Source organism: Pristiophorus japonicus, unplaced genomic scaffold (assembly GCF_044704955.1).
Source record: "Pristiophorus japonicus isolate sPriJap1 unplaced genomic scaffold, sPriJap1.hap1 HAP1_SCAFFOLD_994, whole genome shotgun sequence".
Lineage (NCBI taxonomy): Eukaryota > Metazoa > Chordata > Chondrichthyes > Pristiophoridae > Pristiophorus > Pristiophorus japonicus.
Window position 1 is genome coordinate 92,772 of NW_027254924.1, and position 22,117 is coordinate 114,888.

The following is a 22,117-nucleotide window of genomic DNA, read 5'->3' on the forward strand; positions in this document are numbered from 1 at the left end:
CTGTGACCCCTGGTTCTGGACTTCCCCAAGATGGTGGTGGTGAGCTGCCTTCTTGAACCGTTGCAGTCCTTATAGTGAAGATACAGTGCTGTTAGGGAGGTGAAGATACAGTGCTGTTAGGGAGGGAGTTCCAGGATTGTGACCCAGCGATAAAGAAAGAACAGCGATATATTTCCAAGTGGACGGTGTGTAACTTGGAGGGGAACTTGCAAGTGATGGAGCTCCCATGCACCTGCTGCCCTTGTCCTTCTAGGTGGTAGAGGTCACGGGTTTGGGAGGTGCTGCCGAAGAAGGCTTGGCGTGTTGCTGCGGTGCAGCTTGTAAATGGTACACACTGTAGCCACGGTCCGCCAGTGGTGGAGGGAGTGAATGTTTAAGGTGGTGGATGGGGTGCCAATCAAGCGGGCTGCTTTGTCCTGGATGGTGTCGAGCTTGCTTTTGGAGCTGCACTCATCCAGGCAAGTGGAGAGTATTCCATCACATTCCTGACTTGTGCCTTGTAGATGGCGGAATGGCTTTGGGGAGTCAGGTGGTGAGAAACTCACCACAGAATACCCAGCCTCTGACCTACTCTTGTTGCCACAGTATTTATGTGGCTAGTCCAGTTAAGTTTCTGGTCAATAGTGACCCCCAGGATTGGAGATTCTGTGATGGTAATGCCGTTCAACATCACCGGGAGGTGGTTAAATTCTCGCTTGTTGGAGATGATCATTGCCTGGCACTTCAGTGGCAAGTAACATTCGCGCCATATATCAGCCCAAGCCTGAATGTCATCCATAAACTGCTTCATTTCTGAGGATTTTCAAATGGAACTGAACACTGTGCAATCATCAGCAAACAAACCCACTTTGACCTTATGATGGAGGGAAGGTCATTAATTAAGCAGCTGAAGATGGTTGAGCTCAGGATACCGCCCTGAGGAACGCCTGCAGCGATGTCCTGGGGCTGGGATAACTGACCTCCAACAAACACAACCATTTTCCTTTGTGCTAGGTATGATTCCAGCCAGTAGAGTTTTCCCTCCGCTTCCCATCGACTTCAGTTTTACTAGGGCTCCTCGATACCACACTCGGTCAAATGATTAAGTGCCACTTTATAGCACTGTCGATGACACCCTTCCATCACTTCGCTGACGATAGAGAGTAGACTGATGGAGTGGTAATTGGCCAGATTGGATTTGTTCTGCTTTTTGTGGACAGGATATACCTGGCAATTTTCCACATTGTCAGGTAGATGCCAGTGTTGTAGCTGCACTGGAACAGCTTCGCTAGAGGTGTGGCTAGCTCTGGAGCACAAGTCTTCAGCACAACAGCTGGGATGTTGTCAAGGCCCATAACCTTTGCTGTATCCAGTAAGCTCAGCTATTTCTTGATATCCCATGGGGTGAATCAAATTGGCTGAAGACTGGCTTCTGTGATGGTGAGGATCTCAGGAGGAGGTCGATCTGGATCATCCACTTGGCACTTCTGGCTGAAGATGGTTGCAAAAGCTTCAGCCTCGTCTTTTGTACTTGCATGCTGGGCTCCGCCGTCATTGAGGATGGGGATGTTCATGGAGCCTTCTCCTCCTGTTAGTTGTTTAATTGCCCACCACCATTCACACCTGGATGTGGCAGGACTGCAGAGCATTGATCTGATCCGTTGATTGTCTGACAGCTATGTCCTTCAGGACTTGGCCAGCTCAGTCAGTAGTGGTGCAGTAAATAGACATTGGCGTCCCCCACCCAGAGTACATTCTAGGCCCTTGCTACCCTCAGTGCTTCTTCGAAGTGGTGTTCAACATGGAGAAGTACTGATTCATCAGCTGAGGGAGGCTGGTAGGTGGTAATCAGCAGGTGATTTCCGTGTCCATGCTTGACCTGAAGCCATGAGATTTCATGGTGTCCGGAGTCAATGTTGAGGACTCCCAGGGCCACTCCCTCCCAACTGCATACCACTGAGCGCCACCTCGGGTGGGTCTGTCCTGCCGTTGGGACAGGACATATCCAGGGATGGTGATGGAAGAGTTTTGGGACATTGGTGGAAAGATATGATTCTGTGAGTAGAACTATGTCAGGCTCTTGCTTGACTAGTCTGTGGGACAGCTCTCCCAATTTTGGCATAAGTCCCCATATGTTAGTGAGAAGGACCTTGCAGGGTCGATTGGGCTGGGTGTGCCGTTGTCCTGTCCGAAGCCGGTGTTCAGGTCGATGCTGAGTAGTCCGTCCGGTTTTATACTTATTCCTTGTAGCGGTTTGTTACACCCAAGTGGCTTGCTCGGCCATTTCAGAGGGCGCTTAAGAGTCAACCACATTGCTGTGGGTCTGGAGTCACATATAGGCCAGACCAGGTAAGGACAGCAGATTTCCTTCCCCAAAGGACATTAGTGAACCAGATGAGTTTTCAAACGACAATCCGGTAGTTTCATGGGGCCCAAATTTCCCCAGGAGTTGCTCAGTTTTTTTTTGGAGCAACTTGATTTTTCTGGAGTGTCTTTTTAGTTGCAATTCTGGCCATTTAATTTGCGCCAGTGTAAGTGAGTTAGTTAGGTTTTTTTCAGTTTCGTTTTTTTTTCAAAAAGGGGGCGTTTCCCAGCCACTTATGCCCGTTTAGGCCATTTAAGCGAGTTTGGCCAGCTAATAGTTGCTCGAAACTAACTTAGGCCAGCATATGTTGCGACTTCTGTCCACACAGAAAAATCTTACGTAGAGTTAAGGAATCGGCGCAAGTAACTACACCAAGCACAAAAAGTAATGAGCATTCAATCAAAAATAAAGAACTGAAGTAAATAATTAAATTAATAAAGAACTGAAGTAAATCCTATCTTCAACTAAACTCGGCAGTGGCTGGCCGTGGATAGGTGCGGGAGAACACGGCATCGGAACCGGGGCGGGGGGAGGGAGAAGGCTCAACGCAGCAGGCTGGGTGTGGTGAACGCGGCATCTTAGCAGGGGGGAGGATTCTTTGAGATAGAGAGAGAGACACACGCACGAAATGTATTCGATTTAGTCAACAAAATAATGCCACAAACTGATATTGGATTGGTGCCAGCAGCTGTTGGTTGTTTGCCTTGGTTCGTTCAAAGTTTTTTTCTGGCCTCAGCCAGCTTGGTAATTCAGCTCGAACCAGGTCCCCATCTGCCTCGCCCCCTTTGGCCTGTTCCTTCGCTTTCACTCGCTGCATGAAGTTGTCCCCGCTCTCTGAATGCTTCATGTGCCCCGCATGCACATTAATCTTGTTGCCAAGCATCTCCTTGCTGGTTGACAATAATGCCTTCGGCAAGTTATGTTGTAAAGATTCCAATCTTCATAAAATATTCAAGATACTTTAAATCAAAGCGTGCACCCACACATAGGCACAGCTACTGAAATAATGTTGCTGGGGCCAATGGGGGCCTGCTCACATGAACGCGGCATCGGGGGGAACCCATTCGGCAGCGCTAGGGCTGTGTGCTTCGGGCCCCTCCCACACAGCCTGCAGAGATTCGGGCTGTGAGGAGCTACTGCACATGCGCGCATACTCTAGCACACATGTGCAGAGGTCCCGGCACTGACTGGCTCCACCCTCCACGCGTTCAGCTGCGCTGCACCAAGGGCCTGGATCAACCGGACGGCGGGGAGAATACGAAGGTAAATAATAGGTGCCGTTTCTGTTCCAAAAAGTCGCCGCACCACACGGAGGTGCACCGTGCTAACACTGGGGCAAACTTGAGCCCATGGTCACCATTACTGACACTAGCTTTTTATTCCAGGTTTATTTAATTCACTGAATTTGAATTCCACAGCTGCAGTGGTGGGATTTGAACTCACATCTCCAGATTATTAGTCCAGGCCTCTGGATTATTAGTCCTGTAACTTAGCCACTATGCTAGCATTAGAAAAGAGGGTTAAATTTACAAAGATGGCAGGTAACATGATTAAGGATGACTGTGGAATTTCATTAAGTGGGAATAAAGCACATCTTCTAAAAACTATTCTTATGCAGCATGAAGCCCAAAAGGGCACAAACCAAACCAAAATGGCTAACTGGTCATATTCAAAGACACATTTTAACAGATATAATGTAAATAACTCGCAAGAGAATAGGTACAGGTATCAGACTCAGTTGAAGGCCACAAAATCTGCCATTAATTTGGCTAAAAGACCAATGGAGGAAAATACAAATGTTTGAGATTTAAAATTTGATTATAAAAACCACAAACATAAATTTAGGTTTGTACCTGGTTTGAAATGATGTATAATGATAAACAGCTACAAAAATATTTCTAGCTTAAAATTCAAGGTCGAAAGGTGTTGTCACATTTTTACACAGTTTAAATTTCCTTCTAGATTTGAGGGTCTAAAAGATTTTCTTTGTAAAAAATATATGCCTAATAATTTAACAAAAAAAAAGTTGAAATACCCTCTACACAAATTTCAAAAACTGTTCACATTTTGGCAAGTATTTTTTACTCTGAACCAGATAACGCTGTCTGAAATTTCTCCCCAAGTTGTTGTCAAGCAACCTCCTTTCTCCTCTGGTTCACAACACGTTTCGAGTAAGCACGAGACTTCGTAGTGGAGTATACGGAACAGATTTTATTGATGTGCAGTCTTAACTGCATAGAGAGTGGATATTTTTGGTTTCTGTATCTTTCGAGTACACGCTGACAAACTTAAACACCATATTTTTACTACATCAAAGGAAAATGTCATATTGACATATCTATTTCCCAAATCCTCTGAAAACAGATTATCTATGTAAACCGTTTGCAATTGTTTACCTCTGAACCATTTCCCTTAAACAAAACTTTCTGATGTACCATTTTCTAGCCTCTTTGACCAATTGTTATCTTTATCTAATAGATACCTATCTCCCATGTTTATTTCATGGGTGATGTCATTACTAACACGTATTTCCCTTATTCAAGCACTTTACATTTCAGAAAACAAGCAACGCCTACTCCTCAAACACTTCAATGTCATCCCATTTATATCTTGAAAAGCCTGACAATGCATTCCTTTTATGACACTTCAATGTCATCCTGTATATATCGGAAAGCTTGACAATGCATTCCATTTACGACACTTCCAGGAAGATCTTAAGATACACAGAAGTTCGGCCGTTAAAACTTTTAACTTTCATGATATCCAATAGTTGTCATTTAAAACTACAGGATATCAACTTAATAAGTCCCTTGCATTACCTGCCTTTTGCTTGGAGTATTTTCCACATATCCACTAATCGGGGGAGAAAAATTAGGCTTTTTAATTTTGCATTTTTGCCCCATGTATATTTAGCATCAGAAAATGCTGGAAACACTCAGGTCAGGCAGTATCTTTTTTTGAAAAGCCACTGGGAAACCCAGCATTTATTGTGCATCCCAAATTGTTCGAGGTGGTGGTGGTGAGCCACCTTCTTGACAACTGAGTGGCTTGCTAAGTCACTTCAGAGGGTAGCTAAGATTCAACCATATTGCTGTGGGTCTGGAGTCACATATAGGCCAGACTAGGCAAAGACGGCAGATTTCCTTCCCTAGTGAACTAGATGGATTTTTATGACAACCTGGTAATTTCATGGTTACCATGAAACTAGCTTTTTATTCCAGATTTATTTTAATTGAATTTAAACTCCCCAGCTACTGTGGTGGGATTTGAACTCTCTTCTTCAAGACTATTAGTCCAGGCCTCTGGATTACTAGTCCAGTAACTTTACCACTATGCTACCATTCCTGTTGTTTCTGTGGAGAGAAAAACAGAGTTAACGTTTCAGCGTCAGAACTGAAACGTAACTCTGTTTCTCTCCCCACAGATGCTGCCTGATCTGCTGAGTATTTCCACCATTTCCTGTTTTTATTTCCGATTTCCAGCATCTGCAGTATTCCGTTTTTGTATTACATTTAGAATCACTCTTTTCCTTTCACGAAATTGAAGGGAGAAAAAGTTTAGTCAGGCTATGCAGCGAGTAATGTAATTTCCCTGGGTCAGGTGGCTCTCAAGGTGGTTCAAAATAACAACCACCTCTGCAGTCAACAAAGTTCCTCGTGGACATACAGTGCTCCATCCGGTCACTGATTTCACCAACACGTGTTACAGGTTAGGACACCAGACATGGTGAGTCTCTGTTGAGCCAAATATCGCACATGACATCAAACAACAGGTCCAAGCAATGCATTTTTTCAGATAACAATGGGGGATTTATTTGTACAAAAAGTTACCTGAAATTTCCTTTCATTTTAATTAACCTACTTATATCTACATTATCCACATTTTCAACATTTTAAAGACGTGGCTTAAATACCACTTCAATAATCTTCTTGTCAAATTAAAACAAGATAAACTCTGTCAGAGTCTCTTCATAACCTAAAGCTTTTGTCCCAGAGACATGCTTGTTGCCTTTCTGTGGTCTCCTCAATACACTTCAGAACTATCCTTTTGAAAGCAGAATGTACAAAACTGCACATAATATTCTAAAATTAAAACAAAGTGCTGCCAATACACAAAATATCACTTAGCATGTATAAAGAGAGAAGACAGATTATGTTATTTGAATTCAGGGCCCAAAAGGTCATACCTGATCTTTACTTTTTACAGATGCTAACTAACTTGCTCTGTGCTTCCAGCATTTTGTTATTTCAGGTTTCCAGCTTTCCTTTTTAATATCACAATATTCTAAATGTGGTCTTAAGAGTCATAGAATGACACTGCACAGAAGAAGGGCATTCAGCTCATCTTGCCAGTGTCCTTTGAAAGAGCTATCCAATTAGTCTCACTCCCTGCAGCACTGCAATTTTTTCACCTTCAGGTATTTATCCAATTCACTTTTGAAAGTTGTTATTCTGCTTTCACCATCAGTTCAGACAGTGCATTCCAGATCATCACAATGCACTGCATAATGTATTTTCCCTCAGCTCACCTCTGGTTCATTTACCAATTATCTTCAATCTGTGTCCTCTGGTTACCAACCCTTCAGCTACTGGAAACAGTTTCTCCCTATCTACTTCAACAAAACTTTTCATGATTTTAAACACATCTATTAAAACTGACTACTAAGTTATACAGAGTTAAAATAAATTGCCATCAGCCTGCTTGTGCTCTTCTCAGAACTGGCTATTCCAACATTTTCTGTTTTGATCTCAAACCTGATAAACATAGAAACATAGCAGAGAGCAAAAAACTGCAGATGCTGGAAATCAAAGAAGAACAGAAAAAGCTGGAACCATTCAACAGGCCTGTCAGCATCTATGGAGAAAAGAGACAAAGAACATTTCTGGTAAATTATCTTATGACAGGACCACATCAGAAACATTGCACTCAATTTTCCCCAATGCCGTTTTTTGGCGTACTGCCAGAGATACGTCTGTATTTCTTGGCCCCAACTACTTTTTTTTAAAAAAGTACCAAGTTTCCCCTTTCTATTTTTTTGAAATTGGTGCCACGCAGCCTGCCCCTGTAGCCTCGGGGGGAGGAGGGGGGTGCGGGGAGTGGAGCCTAATGTCTGCGCCGAAAAACCGATGCCGCAGCTTCCGTGCATGCGCAAAAAAAATAGGATGTTTTTGGGCTCGCTTGCCTAGTACAGCTCCCGGTCTGTCTTCAGCCATTTTTCAAGAGCCAGTTGTGTGTGAGAACTTCAATTCTCATTGGAAAAATCGGAGCTGCAATACAAGATGCAACGCGGCACAAGGACCAAGAATTTCTTACAGGATGAAGTGGAGGCACAAGTTACTGTGATTGAGGGCAGTTGGCATGAACTGGACACCAGCAGAGGTCACACAAAAGTTCCACCAAGAGAAATGAAGAAACGCTGGAACCAACTTGCAGAAGATTACCGTGCAATGGTGACCACCCCAAGGTCTGGAGGCCAGTGCAAAAAGTGGCACGACCTTGGGTCAAGTAGTTAGTGTAAGTAATATTTTCATTTATTCAATGGAATTGCAATTGTAAATGTGACCAGCTGTATATGTCACACCCAGCAGAAAGACACCCTTTCTAAAAAGTTATATTTTCATCTTTGCAGAGGAAAGTGGCACACAACAAATGAGAAAGAACACGAACAGGAGGAGGCCCGGCAAATCTGCACCCACTGACACCCTTGGAAGAGATAGGTGCTGCTTTGATGGGTCCTGCCTGGAGAAAAGCAACCAGCACTGCACAAGCTGGGCCCACACTCGAGGGAGAGGGTAAGTCCTGCAAATTCCACAGTCTGGCTTTGCTAAATGTTAAGTATTGCACGGCCTAGCCATGCTTCGGTTCATGGGGATGTCTCCTTCAGCTACACTTTGGTTGATGCAATGTGCTATCATTCATCGTGGTCCTTTAAATCAGCCTGCTGCCTGCGCTGTGAAAGCCTACTCATGCCACCCACCCTGCCCCCTCCTCTGCTGCTAACCATTTGTCTGTTCGGTTATATTTTGCCGAACTTGATGCCAACCCTGACGATGCAGAAGAATATTCAGACGAGGATGAGTCTGAAGTAGAGAACATCTTCCAATCCCACCTTCCAGACCAAGAACATGGGGGTGAGGTGGGGGCAGATGGATGAATCCCCCACTGTTGTACTCACTCAAGAGGAGGTGTAGGTGCCGCCCATTGAGGTGCCAGCCCCTTCCCAAGTGGTATGAGTGTTGGTGGGACATTCCATAGTTTCCCATCATTCCAGGCTGCGGGTCCCAATGGGATGCAGAAAGTCACACCCAGAGTGAGGAGGGGAAGGAGAGCTCGACAGTGCATTCCTGAGGCACAGGATCCAACCGATGTGGTTCAGATGATGGCAATAAGTGCAGTGCGCATTGACCTTACGCGATCACTCCTGGACACCATCAGTGGGGTGGGTGATGAGGTATCGGGACTGTCGGGAGAAGTAATAACACTCTCACGAGAAATGGGAACAGTGAGGGAGGGAATGTCTCAGTCAGTTGAAACAATGTCAGTGCACATGAGCGAGGGAATGTTGCAGGTAGTTGACACACTGTTGCTCAACATGAGAGCGGGCATGTCACAGGTAGCTAAGACACTGTCAGTGCACATGAAGGAGGGAATGTCGGAGTTAGCTGCTGCAATAAGGGAACACACCCAGATCCCGTGCATTCCATTGACACTCACTCCCTGTGTTTATTCATCATCTTTTTCTCTCCCTTTCTATCTAATTCTATTAGTATGCTAAGGCATCTCTTTACTTTTTAACTTCTGAAATCGTAACCCAAAACATTGACTGTTCTCTTCACAGGTGCTAACTGGTTTCTAGTTCTTCCTTGTTTTTGTTAAAAACAATCTGTTTCAACTTATAGTCATATACACACTTGAGACACATTCCTGTATTTGATTAGCAGTGTTTTAATAGTTTCACATTGACTGGATTATTTCAGTACAATCAACGATCACACCCAAATCCTCCCACTCACTCTCCCGTCTCGTCTCGTCTCCTTGGCCCATGAACAATGCCACAGGAGATGTAGCAATAACGCTTCCATAGTTAACCTACTGCCATTCTTCATTCTACAAGTAGAATTGTAATTTTTATGTTATATTATTTTCTATCTAAATACTCTATTTTAACTTTTATTTAAGTTCCTTTTATATAATTGCGTCATTTTCCCATTCAACATCAATCTGGGACCCAAGTTTAAACAAATCTATGATTGGTCAGAGGAGAGCTGATGACAACCTACACGTGGTCTCCCTATGTGCTAATTCACAGAGAACATGCCAACTAACGTCATGAAGATGATGACCGAATGCCCGAAGTGGCCTCCCGGTCAGAAAAGCATAAAAGCATGCTCCATGCGATGGAAAAAATCATGAGCAACACCGACCTTCCCAATCATGAAGACTTGAAAATCCCACAACAAAAGCGCTTAAAATCGCGCCGGCCACTCTGAGAAACAGCAGCCAATAATCATACAACTGATATTGACCCAGATGGACGGAATTGAGAGATACAAGCAACATAAAGAACCAACACCTCATCACTGACCCAACAGCAGAGATCCATGGCTTTGATCTTCCTCGATGACAGTGGACAGCACTCAACCGAACCCACATAGGGCATGGACGATGCAGCTACCTGATCCACAATTGGAAGATGAGGGATGAGCCAAAATGCGACTGTGGCCATGAGTCCCATACCATGGAACACATCACATCATCCTGCCCACTAAGATCTGTTGTGGGAGACACGACATTTCTCCACTCGGCATCTTAGGAGGCCATCAAATGGATAGCCCAACTAGACATCCCATTATAAGCTTTTTCTGTCTTACGAAACAACAATAAATTGAACAAAGACTAGTTCTAAAGATTGGTTTCCTAACCAATTAGGACTCTAATACTGTTTGTTTAGGTTGAGTGTGAGGCCATCCAAATGAACTGGGTGCAGGTATGTTCATGGAATTTAGTAAAATGGTACAATCACGGCGTTGTAATAGACAATGGCAAAGATTTTGTGCAAATAACAATGCGGCTAACAGTACCTATCAATATTTATACGCAAATCGGACAATAATTTCTGGCGAACGGAGATACACAGTTAAATGTGAAAATCCAGAAGTTGCTCTCTGAGATGTGCTGCTCTACCATAAGCTGCGCTTAAACGGCATTTTGCCTTCTAGCTCCCCATTCAAATGTATTCAAATGAAGTTGCTGTACTAGTGTCGTAATTATGGACTAAACTCACCACAAAAACTTAGGGCTTGCCCATTCCAGTATTGGTACCCTTTTAATGGCATGGTAAGTCTTATTTACTGTCAAATAACCTCTCTGGCACTGAAAATTAACCTTTACAAGTGTGAAGACAGCTATTCATTTTTTTTACATTTTCTAACAATTAAGTAATTTTTTTCACCTCTTCTTTACGTCTCTCTTAATCCATTCATTCTTTCTCTCTATTTTACCTTTCAATACCTGATTTGACATTGAATTCACTATTCCAACTTACACTTCCTGGTTCAGACTCTGCGCTGCACATCAACAATTCTTCATTGTGATTTGTTAAGAGATACACAGTTGCTCTCCCTGTTCACACAGGTCCCAGATGCAACTTGCCGTGCAAAACCGCACAGAAAGTCTATGGGCAAGTGCAAAACTAAAGAATATCAAAATTTGGCCCATAATGTATTTCATGGCCGACTTCAACAGTGTAACTAAGGTGGCTACCTAGTTTTCTTTGCTGTATATTTTCACAATCATGTCACAGCCTTTCAACATTATAAAGGCTACAAAGTCAGTAAGTCATGTGAGAGACGCATACAGACAGAGTGAGATAGGAAGAACTACAAAAAGGGTGTATGAAAGGAAACTTGCAAGGGATATCAAGATCAACACAAATTTTTTTTACAATTATATTATATTAATAAAAAAAAAAGTGTAGTCAGGAGCAATGTTGGCTCCTCAAAAACTGAAAGCGGTGATATTATCAAATGATAAGGAAATGGCAGACATGTAGAATAATTACTTTGCGTCAGTATTTACAGGAGAAGAAAAGGATAGCCAAAAAATCCCAAGGTAACTAAATCAGGTACAAGGACTCAATAAAGTTAATGTAAAAAAAAAAGTAATGAAAAAAATAATGACACCAAAGAGCGACAAATCTCCAGGCCCAGATAGTTTCCATCCCAGGATTTTAAAGGAAGTAGGTGAGTACATTGCAGATGCCCTAACTATAATCTTCCAAAGTTCTCGATTCACACACTGTTCCTTTGGATTGGAATATTGCACATGTTACTCAGCTATTTAAAAATGGTGAGGGGGGGAAACCAGGGAATTATAGACCAGTTAGCCGAACATCTGTTGTCAGGAAATTGCTAAAGTCTATAATTAAGGATAGGGTGACTGAACATCTTGAAAACTTTCAGTTGATCGGAGAGAGGCAGCATGGATTTGTGAAAGGTAGGTCATGCCTGACAAACCTGATTGAATTTTTTGAAGAGATGACTAAAGTAGTAGATAGGGGAATGCCTATGGATGTTATTTATATGGACTTCCAGAAGGCATTTGATAAAGTCCCACATAAAAGAGACTGTTAACTAAGGGAGAAGCCCATGGAATTGAGAGCAAATTATTGACCTGATTAGAAAATTGTTTGAGCAGCAGGAGACAGACACTAGGGATAATGGATAGGTACTCAAATTGGCAGGTGATTACTAGTGGTGTCCCGCAGGGATCTGTGTTCGGGCCTCAACTATTCACAGTATTTATTAAAAGACTTAGATGACGGCATAGAAGGTCATATATCCAAATTTGCCGTTGACATAAAGATAGGTGTAATTGTAGGCAGTGTAGATGGAAGCATAAAATTACAAAGCGATATCAACAGATTAAGTGAATGGGCTAAACTGTGGCAAATTAATTTCAACGTAGGCAAATCTGAGATCATCCACTTTGGACCTAAAAAAGGATAGAACAGGGTACTTTCTAAATAGTGAAAGGCTAAAAACAATGGCGGTCCAAAGAGACTTGGTGGTTCAGGTACATAGATTAAAATGTCATGAACAGGTACAGTAAATAATCAAAAAGGCTAATGGGATGCTGGCCTTTATATCTAGAGGACTAGAATACAAGGGGGTGGAGTTATGCTGCAGCTATACAAAACACTGGTTAGACCACACCTGGAGTACGGTGAGCAGTTCTGGGCACTACACTGTAGGAAGGAGATATTGGCCTTGGAGGGAGGGCAGCGTAGGTTTACCATAATGATACCTGGACTTCAAGCGTTAATGTGCGAGGAGAGTTTACACAAATTAGGGTTGTATTCCCTAGAATTTAGGGTTGTATTCCCTAGCATTTAGAAGGTTAAGGGGTGATTTGATCAAAGTTTTCAAGATATTAAGGGGAACAGATAGAGTAGATAGAGAGAAACTATTTCCACTGGTTGTGGAATTCTAGGACTAGGGGGCATAGTCTAAATATTAGAGCCAGACCTTTCAGGAGTGGAATTAGGAAACACTTCTACACACAAAGGGTGCTAGAAGTTTGGAACTCTCTTCCGCAAATGGCAAATGATGCTCGATTAATTGTTCATTTTAAATCATAAATGGATAGCTTTCTGTTAACCAAAGGTATTAAGGGATATGGGCCAAAGGCGGGTATATGGATTTATGGATGATCTGCGACCTAACCTCATTGAATGGCCAAGTTTGGCCAGGAGTTGCTCCGGTTTTTTTTTGGAGCAACTTGATTTTTTTTTGGAGTATCTTAAAAATCGCAATTCTGTACATTTAATTTGCGCTAGTGTGAGTGAGTTAGTTAGAATTTTTTTAGTTAGTTTTTTTTCCCCAAAAGGGGGCGTTACCAACCACCTACGCCTGTTTTGGCCATTTAAGCTAGTTTGGACAGCTAATAGTTGCTCTAAACTAACTTAGGCCAGCGTATGTGGCTACTTGTGGCGCGCACAGAAAACCCTTGGAGAGTTAAGAAATCAGCGCAGGTAAGTACATTTAAAGCACCAAGCACTAAACAAAGCACAAAAATAAGCATTCAATAATAAAAAATACAAGGAAGCTGAGAGGACCTGCACCGAGCACCAAGACTTACAAAGCACAAAAAGTAATAAGCAATTAATTAACAAATTAAAAAATAGAACTCCTACCTTTATGTGAAGAGAAGGAAGCGGGCCGCCTATGAGGGAGCCCATTCAGCCAGGGATAGGGGCGGCGCGCTTCGGGCCCCTCCCACACAGCCTGCAGAGCACACACAGATTCTGGGGGCGAGGAGCTACTGCGCTTGCGCACACACTCTAGCGCGCATGTGCAGAGGTCCCGGTACTGTTTTCAGCGCCGGGACCTGGTTCTGTCCCTAAATACAGCTGCCACGCAGGGCCACCATCGAGGAGAGGTTGGGGAGCAGCCAAACTCAGCCTGAAGATTTTTGATGCCCTTGGAGTTCTACAAAAGTGGCCCACCTCTGTACTGGCCAAATTTGGGCCCTATGTTCCTAAGTCAGAGACAAGCATATGCAAACATCAAGAGAAAGTGAGGGCGTGCCTCAGGCATGGAGAGAAATACAAACAGATTCAGTGAGGGAGACAAAAAATATTTGCAAGTTGGGAAGAAACAGGCAGTTACATAAAAATGTACTCATTTTTATTCTGTGTATGAGCAATGCTTAAGCCACTTAACTGGTAGAGATTAACTAGTATTAAAAAATTAAATGTTTAATTACATGTTTATCAGGGTGCAAATCAAGGGCAAACTCCTTGCCACTATAGTTACTTCTGTCAGCCTAATGCAGTACATGGTAGCTATCAGTTTCTGTTTTAAGGAATCGTTTCTGTGGCACTGATTCATTGCCATGGTGGGGTTTCCCCAGTAACAATCTTTCACTGCACGTTTAGTTGTAACTTGTGCCGAAGGGAATAGGGTTTGCCTGGTTGAAAGACTAACGGAAAAGTTCAAACTACTGAACCAACAGCATTTATTCAGTGGTGAGAAATTAGACTACCTTAGGTTTCAAAAATATTGATGGCTTTTCATGAATAAAATATCTGGAAGCTGACAAATCAAGAAACTTTTGTAAGAATTTACTTTTTTTTTAATTCCCTCAGGCCAATCAGCAATCTCTGGTTGGAAGGACAGTACATTGACCAATACTCACTCCTCTACCAATGTTGGTTCCCAACTAGTCACAGAGAAATACACAAGGCCCACCAAGGTTTATTCTGCTTTCAAACTTTTTTCTTCCCTTGTGTATACCAAGAAATGTATTTTTACATAGGTAAATAAATCAATACACCATTAAAAAATCCATTAAATAATTTGATGCAATTGTTCTCTGTCCAAAGCAATTCTTTTTTCTTTGAATTAACATTCTTCTCACCTTTGTGCAGCAATTTTTGGTGGGGTATCTTTTTATATAATCTTTTGTAAATTCATGTTTTGCTCCATAAGTGGTGCAATTACTATAGTTCAATTAGGACTGTTTTTCAATGAAACTTTACACAAAAGGATCTCTGGGTACATTTATACCACACCAAGTAAACAGAGTGAATTGCTCTGAAAATCTTTTGGTGTTTGTAGAGCTCATTTACTTGTTCTGAAACCTATTCTTCCATTCTGGTTTTCAAATCACCTGAGGGGCCTGCTGATGTCACTGCACCTTGCATATGCATGATGCCTTCCCATGGCTCAGAGTTCATGCATTTGCAACAATTTGTAAAATTTATCAGCGACGAAAATTATTTCATTCGCTATCCCCGGGCAGGACAATCATTTAGCTTCCCTCTTTAACTGCCTTGAGGGCAAAGTTCCAACTTGGCCTTGTTCCACTGCGCACCTTTGAGCCTAAACTGCAGAAAATGGTGTTTGCACAGCAATCTGGGATCCAGTGCAATCCGCTCGAGAACTCGATCATCAATTGCTACAACATTAAAGTTGGTGTGTAAATGCACCCTCAGTGTCCAGGAGGCTCAGCAATATATTTTGCAAATATAAAGATAACGGATGTAAAATTTAGCCCCCACTGTTGATTATCGATGAATTTTCATTTGAGCACTGTTCCTTGTATGAATTAATGCTTTACATATTTTTCTTTGCAAGTTAATTTAAAGACTGATGTGCAGTCTGAATAGAAATGTAACATTTATAAAGCAGTTTCTTGATGCACTCAATAAGAGTCGTAGAATCATAGAAGTTTACAACACGGAAGGAGGCCATTTCAGCCCATCGTGTCCATGCCGGCCAATAATTGGCTATCCAGCCTAATCCCACTTTCCAGCTCTAGGTCCATAACCCTGCATGTTGCGGCACTTCAAATGCACATCCAAGTTCTTAAATGCGGTGAGGGTTTCTGCCTCTACCACCCTTTCAGGCAGCGAGTTCCAGACTCTCACAATCCTATGCGTGAAGAAATTTCCCCTCAAATCCCCTCTAAACCTTCTACCAATTACTTTAAATTTATGCCCCCTGGTTGTTAACCCCTCTGCTAAGGGAAATAGGCCTTTTCTATCCACTATATCTAGGCCCCTCATAATTTTATACACCTCAATGACATCTCCCTTCAGCCTCCTCTGTTCCAAGGAAAACAAATCCAGCCTATCCAATCTTTCCTCATTGATAAGATTCTCCACTCCCGATAACATCCTCGTAAATTTCCTCTGTACCCTCTCCAGTGCAATCACATCCTTCCTGTAATGCGGTGACCAGAACTGCACGCAGTACTCCAGCTGTGGCCTAATCAGTGTTTTATATACAGTTCAAGCATAACCCTCCTGCTCTTATATTCTACGCCTCGGCTAATAAAGGCAAGTATTCTGTATATCTTCTTAACCACCTTATCTACCTGGCCTACTACCTTGAGGGATCTGTGGACATGCACTCCAAGGTCCCTTTGTTCCTCTACCCTTCTCAGTGTCCTACCATTTAATGTGTATTCCCTTGCCTTGTTAGCCCTCCCCAAATGAATTACCTCACATTTCTCCGGATTAAATTCCATTTGCCACTGTTCTGCCCACCTGGCCAGTTGATTGATATCTTCCAGCAGTCTGCAACTTTCTTCATTATCAACCACACAGCCGATTTTAGTATCATCTTCAAACTTCTTAATCATACCCCCTATATTCAAGTCTAGATCATTGATGTAGACCACAAAAAGCAAGGGACCTAATACTGAGCCTTGCGGAACCCCACTGGAAACATCCTTCCAGTCACAAAAACACCCATCAACCATTACCCTTTGCTTCCTGCCTCTGAGCTAATTTTGGATCCAACTTGCCACTTTGCCCTGGATCCCATGGGCGTTTACTTTCATGACCAGTCTGCCATGTGGGACCTTATCAAAAGCTTTGCTAAAATCCATATACACTATATCATATGCACTGCCCTCATCGACCCTCCTGGTTACCTCAAAAAATTCAATCAAGTTAACTAGACACAACATTCCCTTAACAAATTCATGCTGACTGTCCTGGATTAGTTCGTGTCTTTCTAAATGAAGATTTTTCCAATAATCTTCCCACCACTGAGGTTAGGCTGATTGGTCTGTAATTACTCAGTCTATCCCTTTCCCCCTTCTTAAACAAAGGTACCACATTAGCAGTCCTCCAGGCCTCTGGCACCACACCTGAAGCCAGAGAGGATTGGAAAATGATGGTCAAAGCCTCTGCTATTTTCTCTTTTGCTTCCCTTAACAGCCTAGGATACATTTCTCTCCTCCTCCCAAACTCTTCAGTTTTGGAAGATGGTTTAAGCCTATAAATTCCACACTGCATTGTGCAGTTAAACTTGTCAGATTCTTAACAGCATACTTTCTATTTTTTGGAGCCCAAATTACACAATCACAATAGCACATCAATCACTTAAGGTTATTTCTTGCATGACCAAAATGTTTTTCTGCCAAAATAATACATCACATTAAGATGTGCAACAGCTTAAATAACTTAATTGGAATTATATTTAACAAATGCACAAAATAAAATTGAAATGTTTAATGTTGGTAACTGCAATTTCTGCACAATTTTGAAAGTGAGTAGTTTAAAAAAAAATCAAATCATGTTACAACACAGAAACAAGCCATTCAGCACTTCAAGCTTGTACTGGTCTTTTTCTTCATGACATACCTAATCTAATTCCACTTTCCTGAACCCTTTCCATACACTAATATTTCTCTTTTCAAAATTAGTTTTCTTTTAAAATAATTTGCAGATGCTACTTCAATTCTTCGTGGCAAAAATATCCATATTCTAATCACCCTCTGTGTAAATAAATGTTTTCTAACATCTAATTCATTATGTGATTAACTTAAATCTGTGCGCTCTCAAATTATAATCTCTCCTACCAGTGGGCACAATCAATCACAATTTGTTTCACAGTAATCTTGAGACCCTCAATCAGCTCACCCCTTAACCATCTCTTCTCCAGTGAAATCAGTCCAAACCTCTCAAGTCTATTCATAATGCTCATCCCCAATAACATCCCAATAAATCCATGCTGTACGGCACCTTTTATATCCTTCCTACAATGGAGAACCTAAAACTGTACACAATATACCAACTGATCTCATGTGCACTTGCTATTTCCACCCTTAGACAATAACAAGGAGGAGAACATTAATGGTCAGTCATTGACACGACTTGATCAGTCAAACAAAGAACACTTCTTACATATGTAGTTCATTAGCAAATATGACTTACCTCAAATACAAAGAGAATGGAGTCCAGCTCCTCCCTCTGTGACTTATTCCCTAAATCCACCCCAAAAGAAAGAAAAATTAGTGATCTCTGCATTTTCAAGCACAATACGCACAAGAGTTATTTGAATTGTGGTTAAGCAGCATATCATATATGACTAGAAAGTATCACAAAATGGTTCCGATGACTCTGAAAATCATAAAGCCAAATATATGCACTGCATGAACTCCAAGAATCACATCTGCTTTGAAACAGAACAGATATTTATAACTTTTCATTATACATTCAAAATAATAAAAACACTTACCAGATGAAGAGATTCATAAAGATAAACATAATGGAGGTCAATGATAAGTTCAGAGGAATAAAGCTTTAAGTGTACCATGTGACTCTCAATAACTTGGCATGAATTTTTATTAAAGTGTTTGAAACTTTGAAGAATAACTAGTGCTTTGTATACAACACTGTTAGTATTGTGTTACAATCTGCAGTTGGCTTGCAATCCCTTCATGATACTAAACCTACTTTTCCAATGGCCTGACAGTCAAGGGGCACACAACATTAGAAAACTTTGAGTGTCACTCAAAATTTAAATTAGCATAAGGCAAAATAAGGTCATCATCAAGGATGGAATCTTGACAGAGCCAATATCAAACTCAGTGTGGATTAAATCTGATATTAAAAAAAAAGAGTACGAAATGGCAGAACACACTTAATGGGCCGAATGACCTATTCCTTCCCTATGTTGCTGTAAGTAGAGTTGAAACCTGTTGTTTTAGAAAGCTCAAATGGATACGATATAGTGGGTTCTCCTATTTGTAAAGCAGGAATTAAGTCACGCACTGTGTCACTGAATCCTGTAGATCTCAATTAGTCAAGATAATAAATATTAGTGCTTTAGTTGATATTATTAGATATGAGACTTGAGGGGGAGGAGAGAGAGTCACTAACCTCAGCTTTAAATTTACATAATGCAAACTTTGATGAGAAATACATTGACCACAGTAAACTGGGTAAATTTACAAAGTGGAAAATATTCAAAGAGGTATTTGGTACAATACAAAAACAGTACATACCCCTAAAATGCAGAAGCTCCACGTGTATTTAAACAGCCATGGTCAACAAATGAGGCAAGAGATAGTATCAAATTAAAAGGAAAAGCTTATACAAATGCAAGGAAAAATAGAAATCCAACAGGCTGAGAGAACTATAAAAAGCACCAAATGGAAACAAATAATAAGAGGTGCAGAAATGGAATATGAAAAAAACTGTAAGGGATATCAAAGTTAACATAAGAGAAAGAGAGTGTTAAAGGGAAACATGGGTCGATAACAGACAAGTGCAAGTGAGACTATATGGGCAATAAAGAAATGGCAGACTTGTTAAATTAGTACTTTATAATAATTTTCACAGTGGAGGAAGAAGACACATTACCAGTGGTACAGGGAAACTAAAATAAGTCAAGGGGAGGAACTTTAGACTTAATAGAAGGAGAAAAAATGGTAATGGAACAGGTAATTGGACTTAACATAGACCAATCTCCAGGGCCAAATGGTTTCTGCCTCAGGGTGATAAAGAAATAGGTAAAGAAATTGAAGATGCTTTAATCATAATTTTCCAAAGTTCTCTACATTTGGGAATTGTATTTTTGGATTGGAAAATTGCAAATAATACTGTCTATGGATGTTGCCTATAATGGACTTCCAGTTGGCATTTGATAAGGTTCCGCAGAAGAGATTAGCAAAAATGAAAACGCACATAATTGGAGGCAACCTTGTGACATGGGTTGATAAGTGTTTGGGATGTAGGAAACAGAGAAGACAGATAAATGGAACATTCTCCGATTGATGGGATGTGACTAGTGGTACTTGGGCCTTAGCTTTTCACTATATTTATAAATGACTTAGACGAAGTAATAGAGTTGTATATCCAAGGTTGTAGATGATATTAAGTTTGGAGGCACAGTAAATTACACAGTTGGGTGCAGGAAATTACAAAGGGACAAAGACAGACTAAGTTCCTACATTACAACAGTGACTACACTCCAAAAGTACTTCATTGACTGTAAAGCGCTGAGACGTCCAGTGGTCTTGAAAGGTACTATATAAATGCAAGTTTTTCTTTGAGTCGGCAAAACTGTGGCATATGGAGTTCAATGTAGGGAAGTATGAGGCTGACCACTCTGGGTCTGCGAAAGACAAAATCGGAATATCTCCTTAATGTAGGAGCTGTACATGTTTAGTTACATAAATAGGTACGAAAACTAATCAAAAAGGCTAACGGAATGTTGTCCTTTATCTCAAGAGGGCTGGAATACAAAGTGAGGAAGTGAAGCTTTAGTTGTACAGTGCCTTGATCAGACTGCATCTGGCATACTGCATTCGGCATACTGCATTCATTTTTGGGCATTACACCTGGGAAAGATATATTGGCTTTTGAGGGGTACAGCACAGATTCAACAGAACACTGGAGCTGAAAGGGTTAAATTATGAGGGCAGGTTGCATAGTCTTGGCTTGCATTTCTTTGAGTTTAGAAGGTTGAGGGATGATCTAATTGAAGTGTTTAAAGTGATAAAAAGACAATAGGGTAGATACAGAAAAACTATTTCCTATGATGGGAGAATCCAGAACAAAGGGGCATAATCTTAAAATTAGAGCTAGGCCACATGGAGTGAAACCAGGAAGCAATTTTTTCACAAAAAGGGTGGTGGAACACTCATTCTCTGTCCCAAAGGCTGTGGATGCTGAGTCAACTGAAATTTTCAAGACTGAGATCGCTAGGTTTTTGTTAGGTAGGTAAGAGTATCCGAGATATGGAGCAACAGTGGGTAAATGGTGTCAAGGTACTGATCAGTCATGAAGGGCCTTAAGGAGCTATATGGCCTACTCTTGTTCCTATATTCTAGACAAGTAGCAGAGAGGGAGAGAGAAGTATGAGGTGATGCATTTTGAAATGAGAAACAAGGAATGAGAGTATGCACTCAATGGGAAGATGCTAAAGGGTGTAGACGAAGAGAGGAACTTAGTTAGTCAAAAAGCTTAATTCCTTACAAGTGCAAGTGCAGGTAGACCAAGACCTAAAAAAAAGGGTAATAGCATTTTGGGTTATATAAATAGGGGCACAGTGCACAGGGCCTTGGTGAGGTCTCACCTGGAATATTGGTGTTCAGTTTTGGTCTCCTAATCTGAGGAAGGACGTTCTTGCTATTGAGGGAGTGCAATGAAGGTCCACCAGACCGATTTCCGGGATGGCAGGACTGACATGAGGGGAGATTGGATCGACTGGGCCTGTATTGACTGCAGTTTAGAAGAATGAGAGGGGATCTCATAGAAACATATAAAATTCTGACAGTACTGGACAGGTTAGATGCATGAAGAATGTTCCCGATGTTGAGGAAGTCCAGAACCAGGGGTCACAGTCTAAGGATAAGGGGTAGGCCATTAAGGACTGAGATGTGGAGAAACTTCTTCACTCAGAGTTGTGAACCTGTAGAATTCTCTACCGCAGAGAGTTGTTGATGCCAGTTCGTTAGATATATTCAAGAGGGAGTTAGATATGGCCCTTATGGCTAAAGGGATCAAGGGGTATGGAGAGCAAACAGGAAAGGGATACTGAGGTGAATGATCAGCCATGATCTTCTTGAATGGTAGTGCAGGCTCGAAGGGCCGAATGGTCTACTCCTGCACCTATTTTCTATGTTTCTAAAAGGTGTACCTCATTATAGAAAATAAGATCACAAGATGATTAACCTCCCCATTGGTGCTGACATACAAAATATCTTCCCCCAACCAGGCTACGGACCACCTACCACCAGGGGCGCTACCCAACGCCGAGCCTGCAGCCAACATCGCCGTAAGCAACTAGGCCCATATAGCAGTGCCTGGTCTCCAGTCGTCGTCTTGAACCCCCTTGCCACTGGATCAAGACCTCGCTCAGCTAAGCCCGTGCGGTAGCCGGTGTGAGACAACCACCCCACGTGAAAAGAACTCACGCACAGGCATCTTCCACTCCGTCAACATGATGTTCGGGACCTGGAACGTCAGGA

General features: G+C 41.8%; 1 protein-coding gene across 1 annotated transcript in view; it reads right to left on the reverse strand.

Annotated features, from left to right (window-relative positions):
- The window catches only part of LOC139259393 (ral GTPase-activating protein subunit alpha-2-like), a gene marked incomplete at both ends in the record, with an annotated part of 117,663 nt that overhangs the window by 91,189 nt on the left and 4,357 nt on the right, over nucleotides 1-22,117 (reverse strand). Inside the window, one exon of the mRNA XM_070874859.1 lies at nucleotides 18,075-18,124. Coding sequence (XP_070730960.1) covers nucleotides 18,075-18,124 — 50 coding nt within the window. The remainder of the gene's footprint in view (nucleotides 1-18,074; nucleotides 18,125-22,117) is intronic.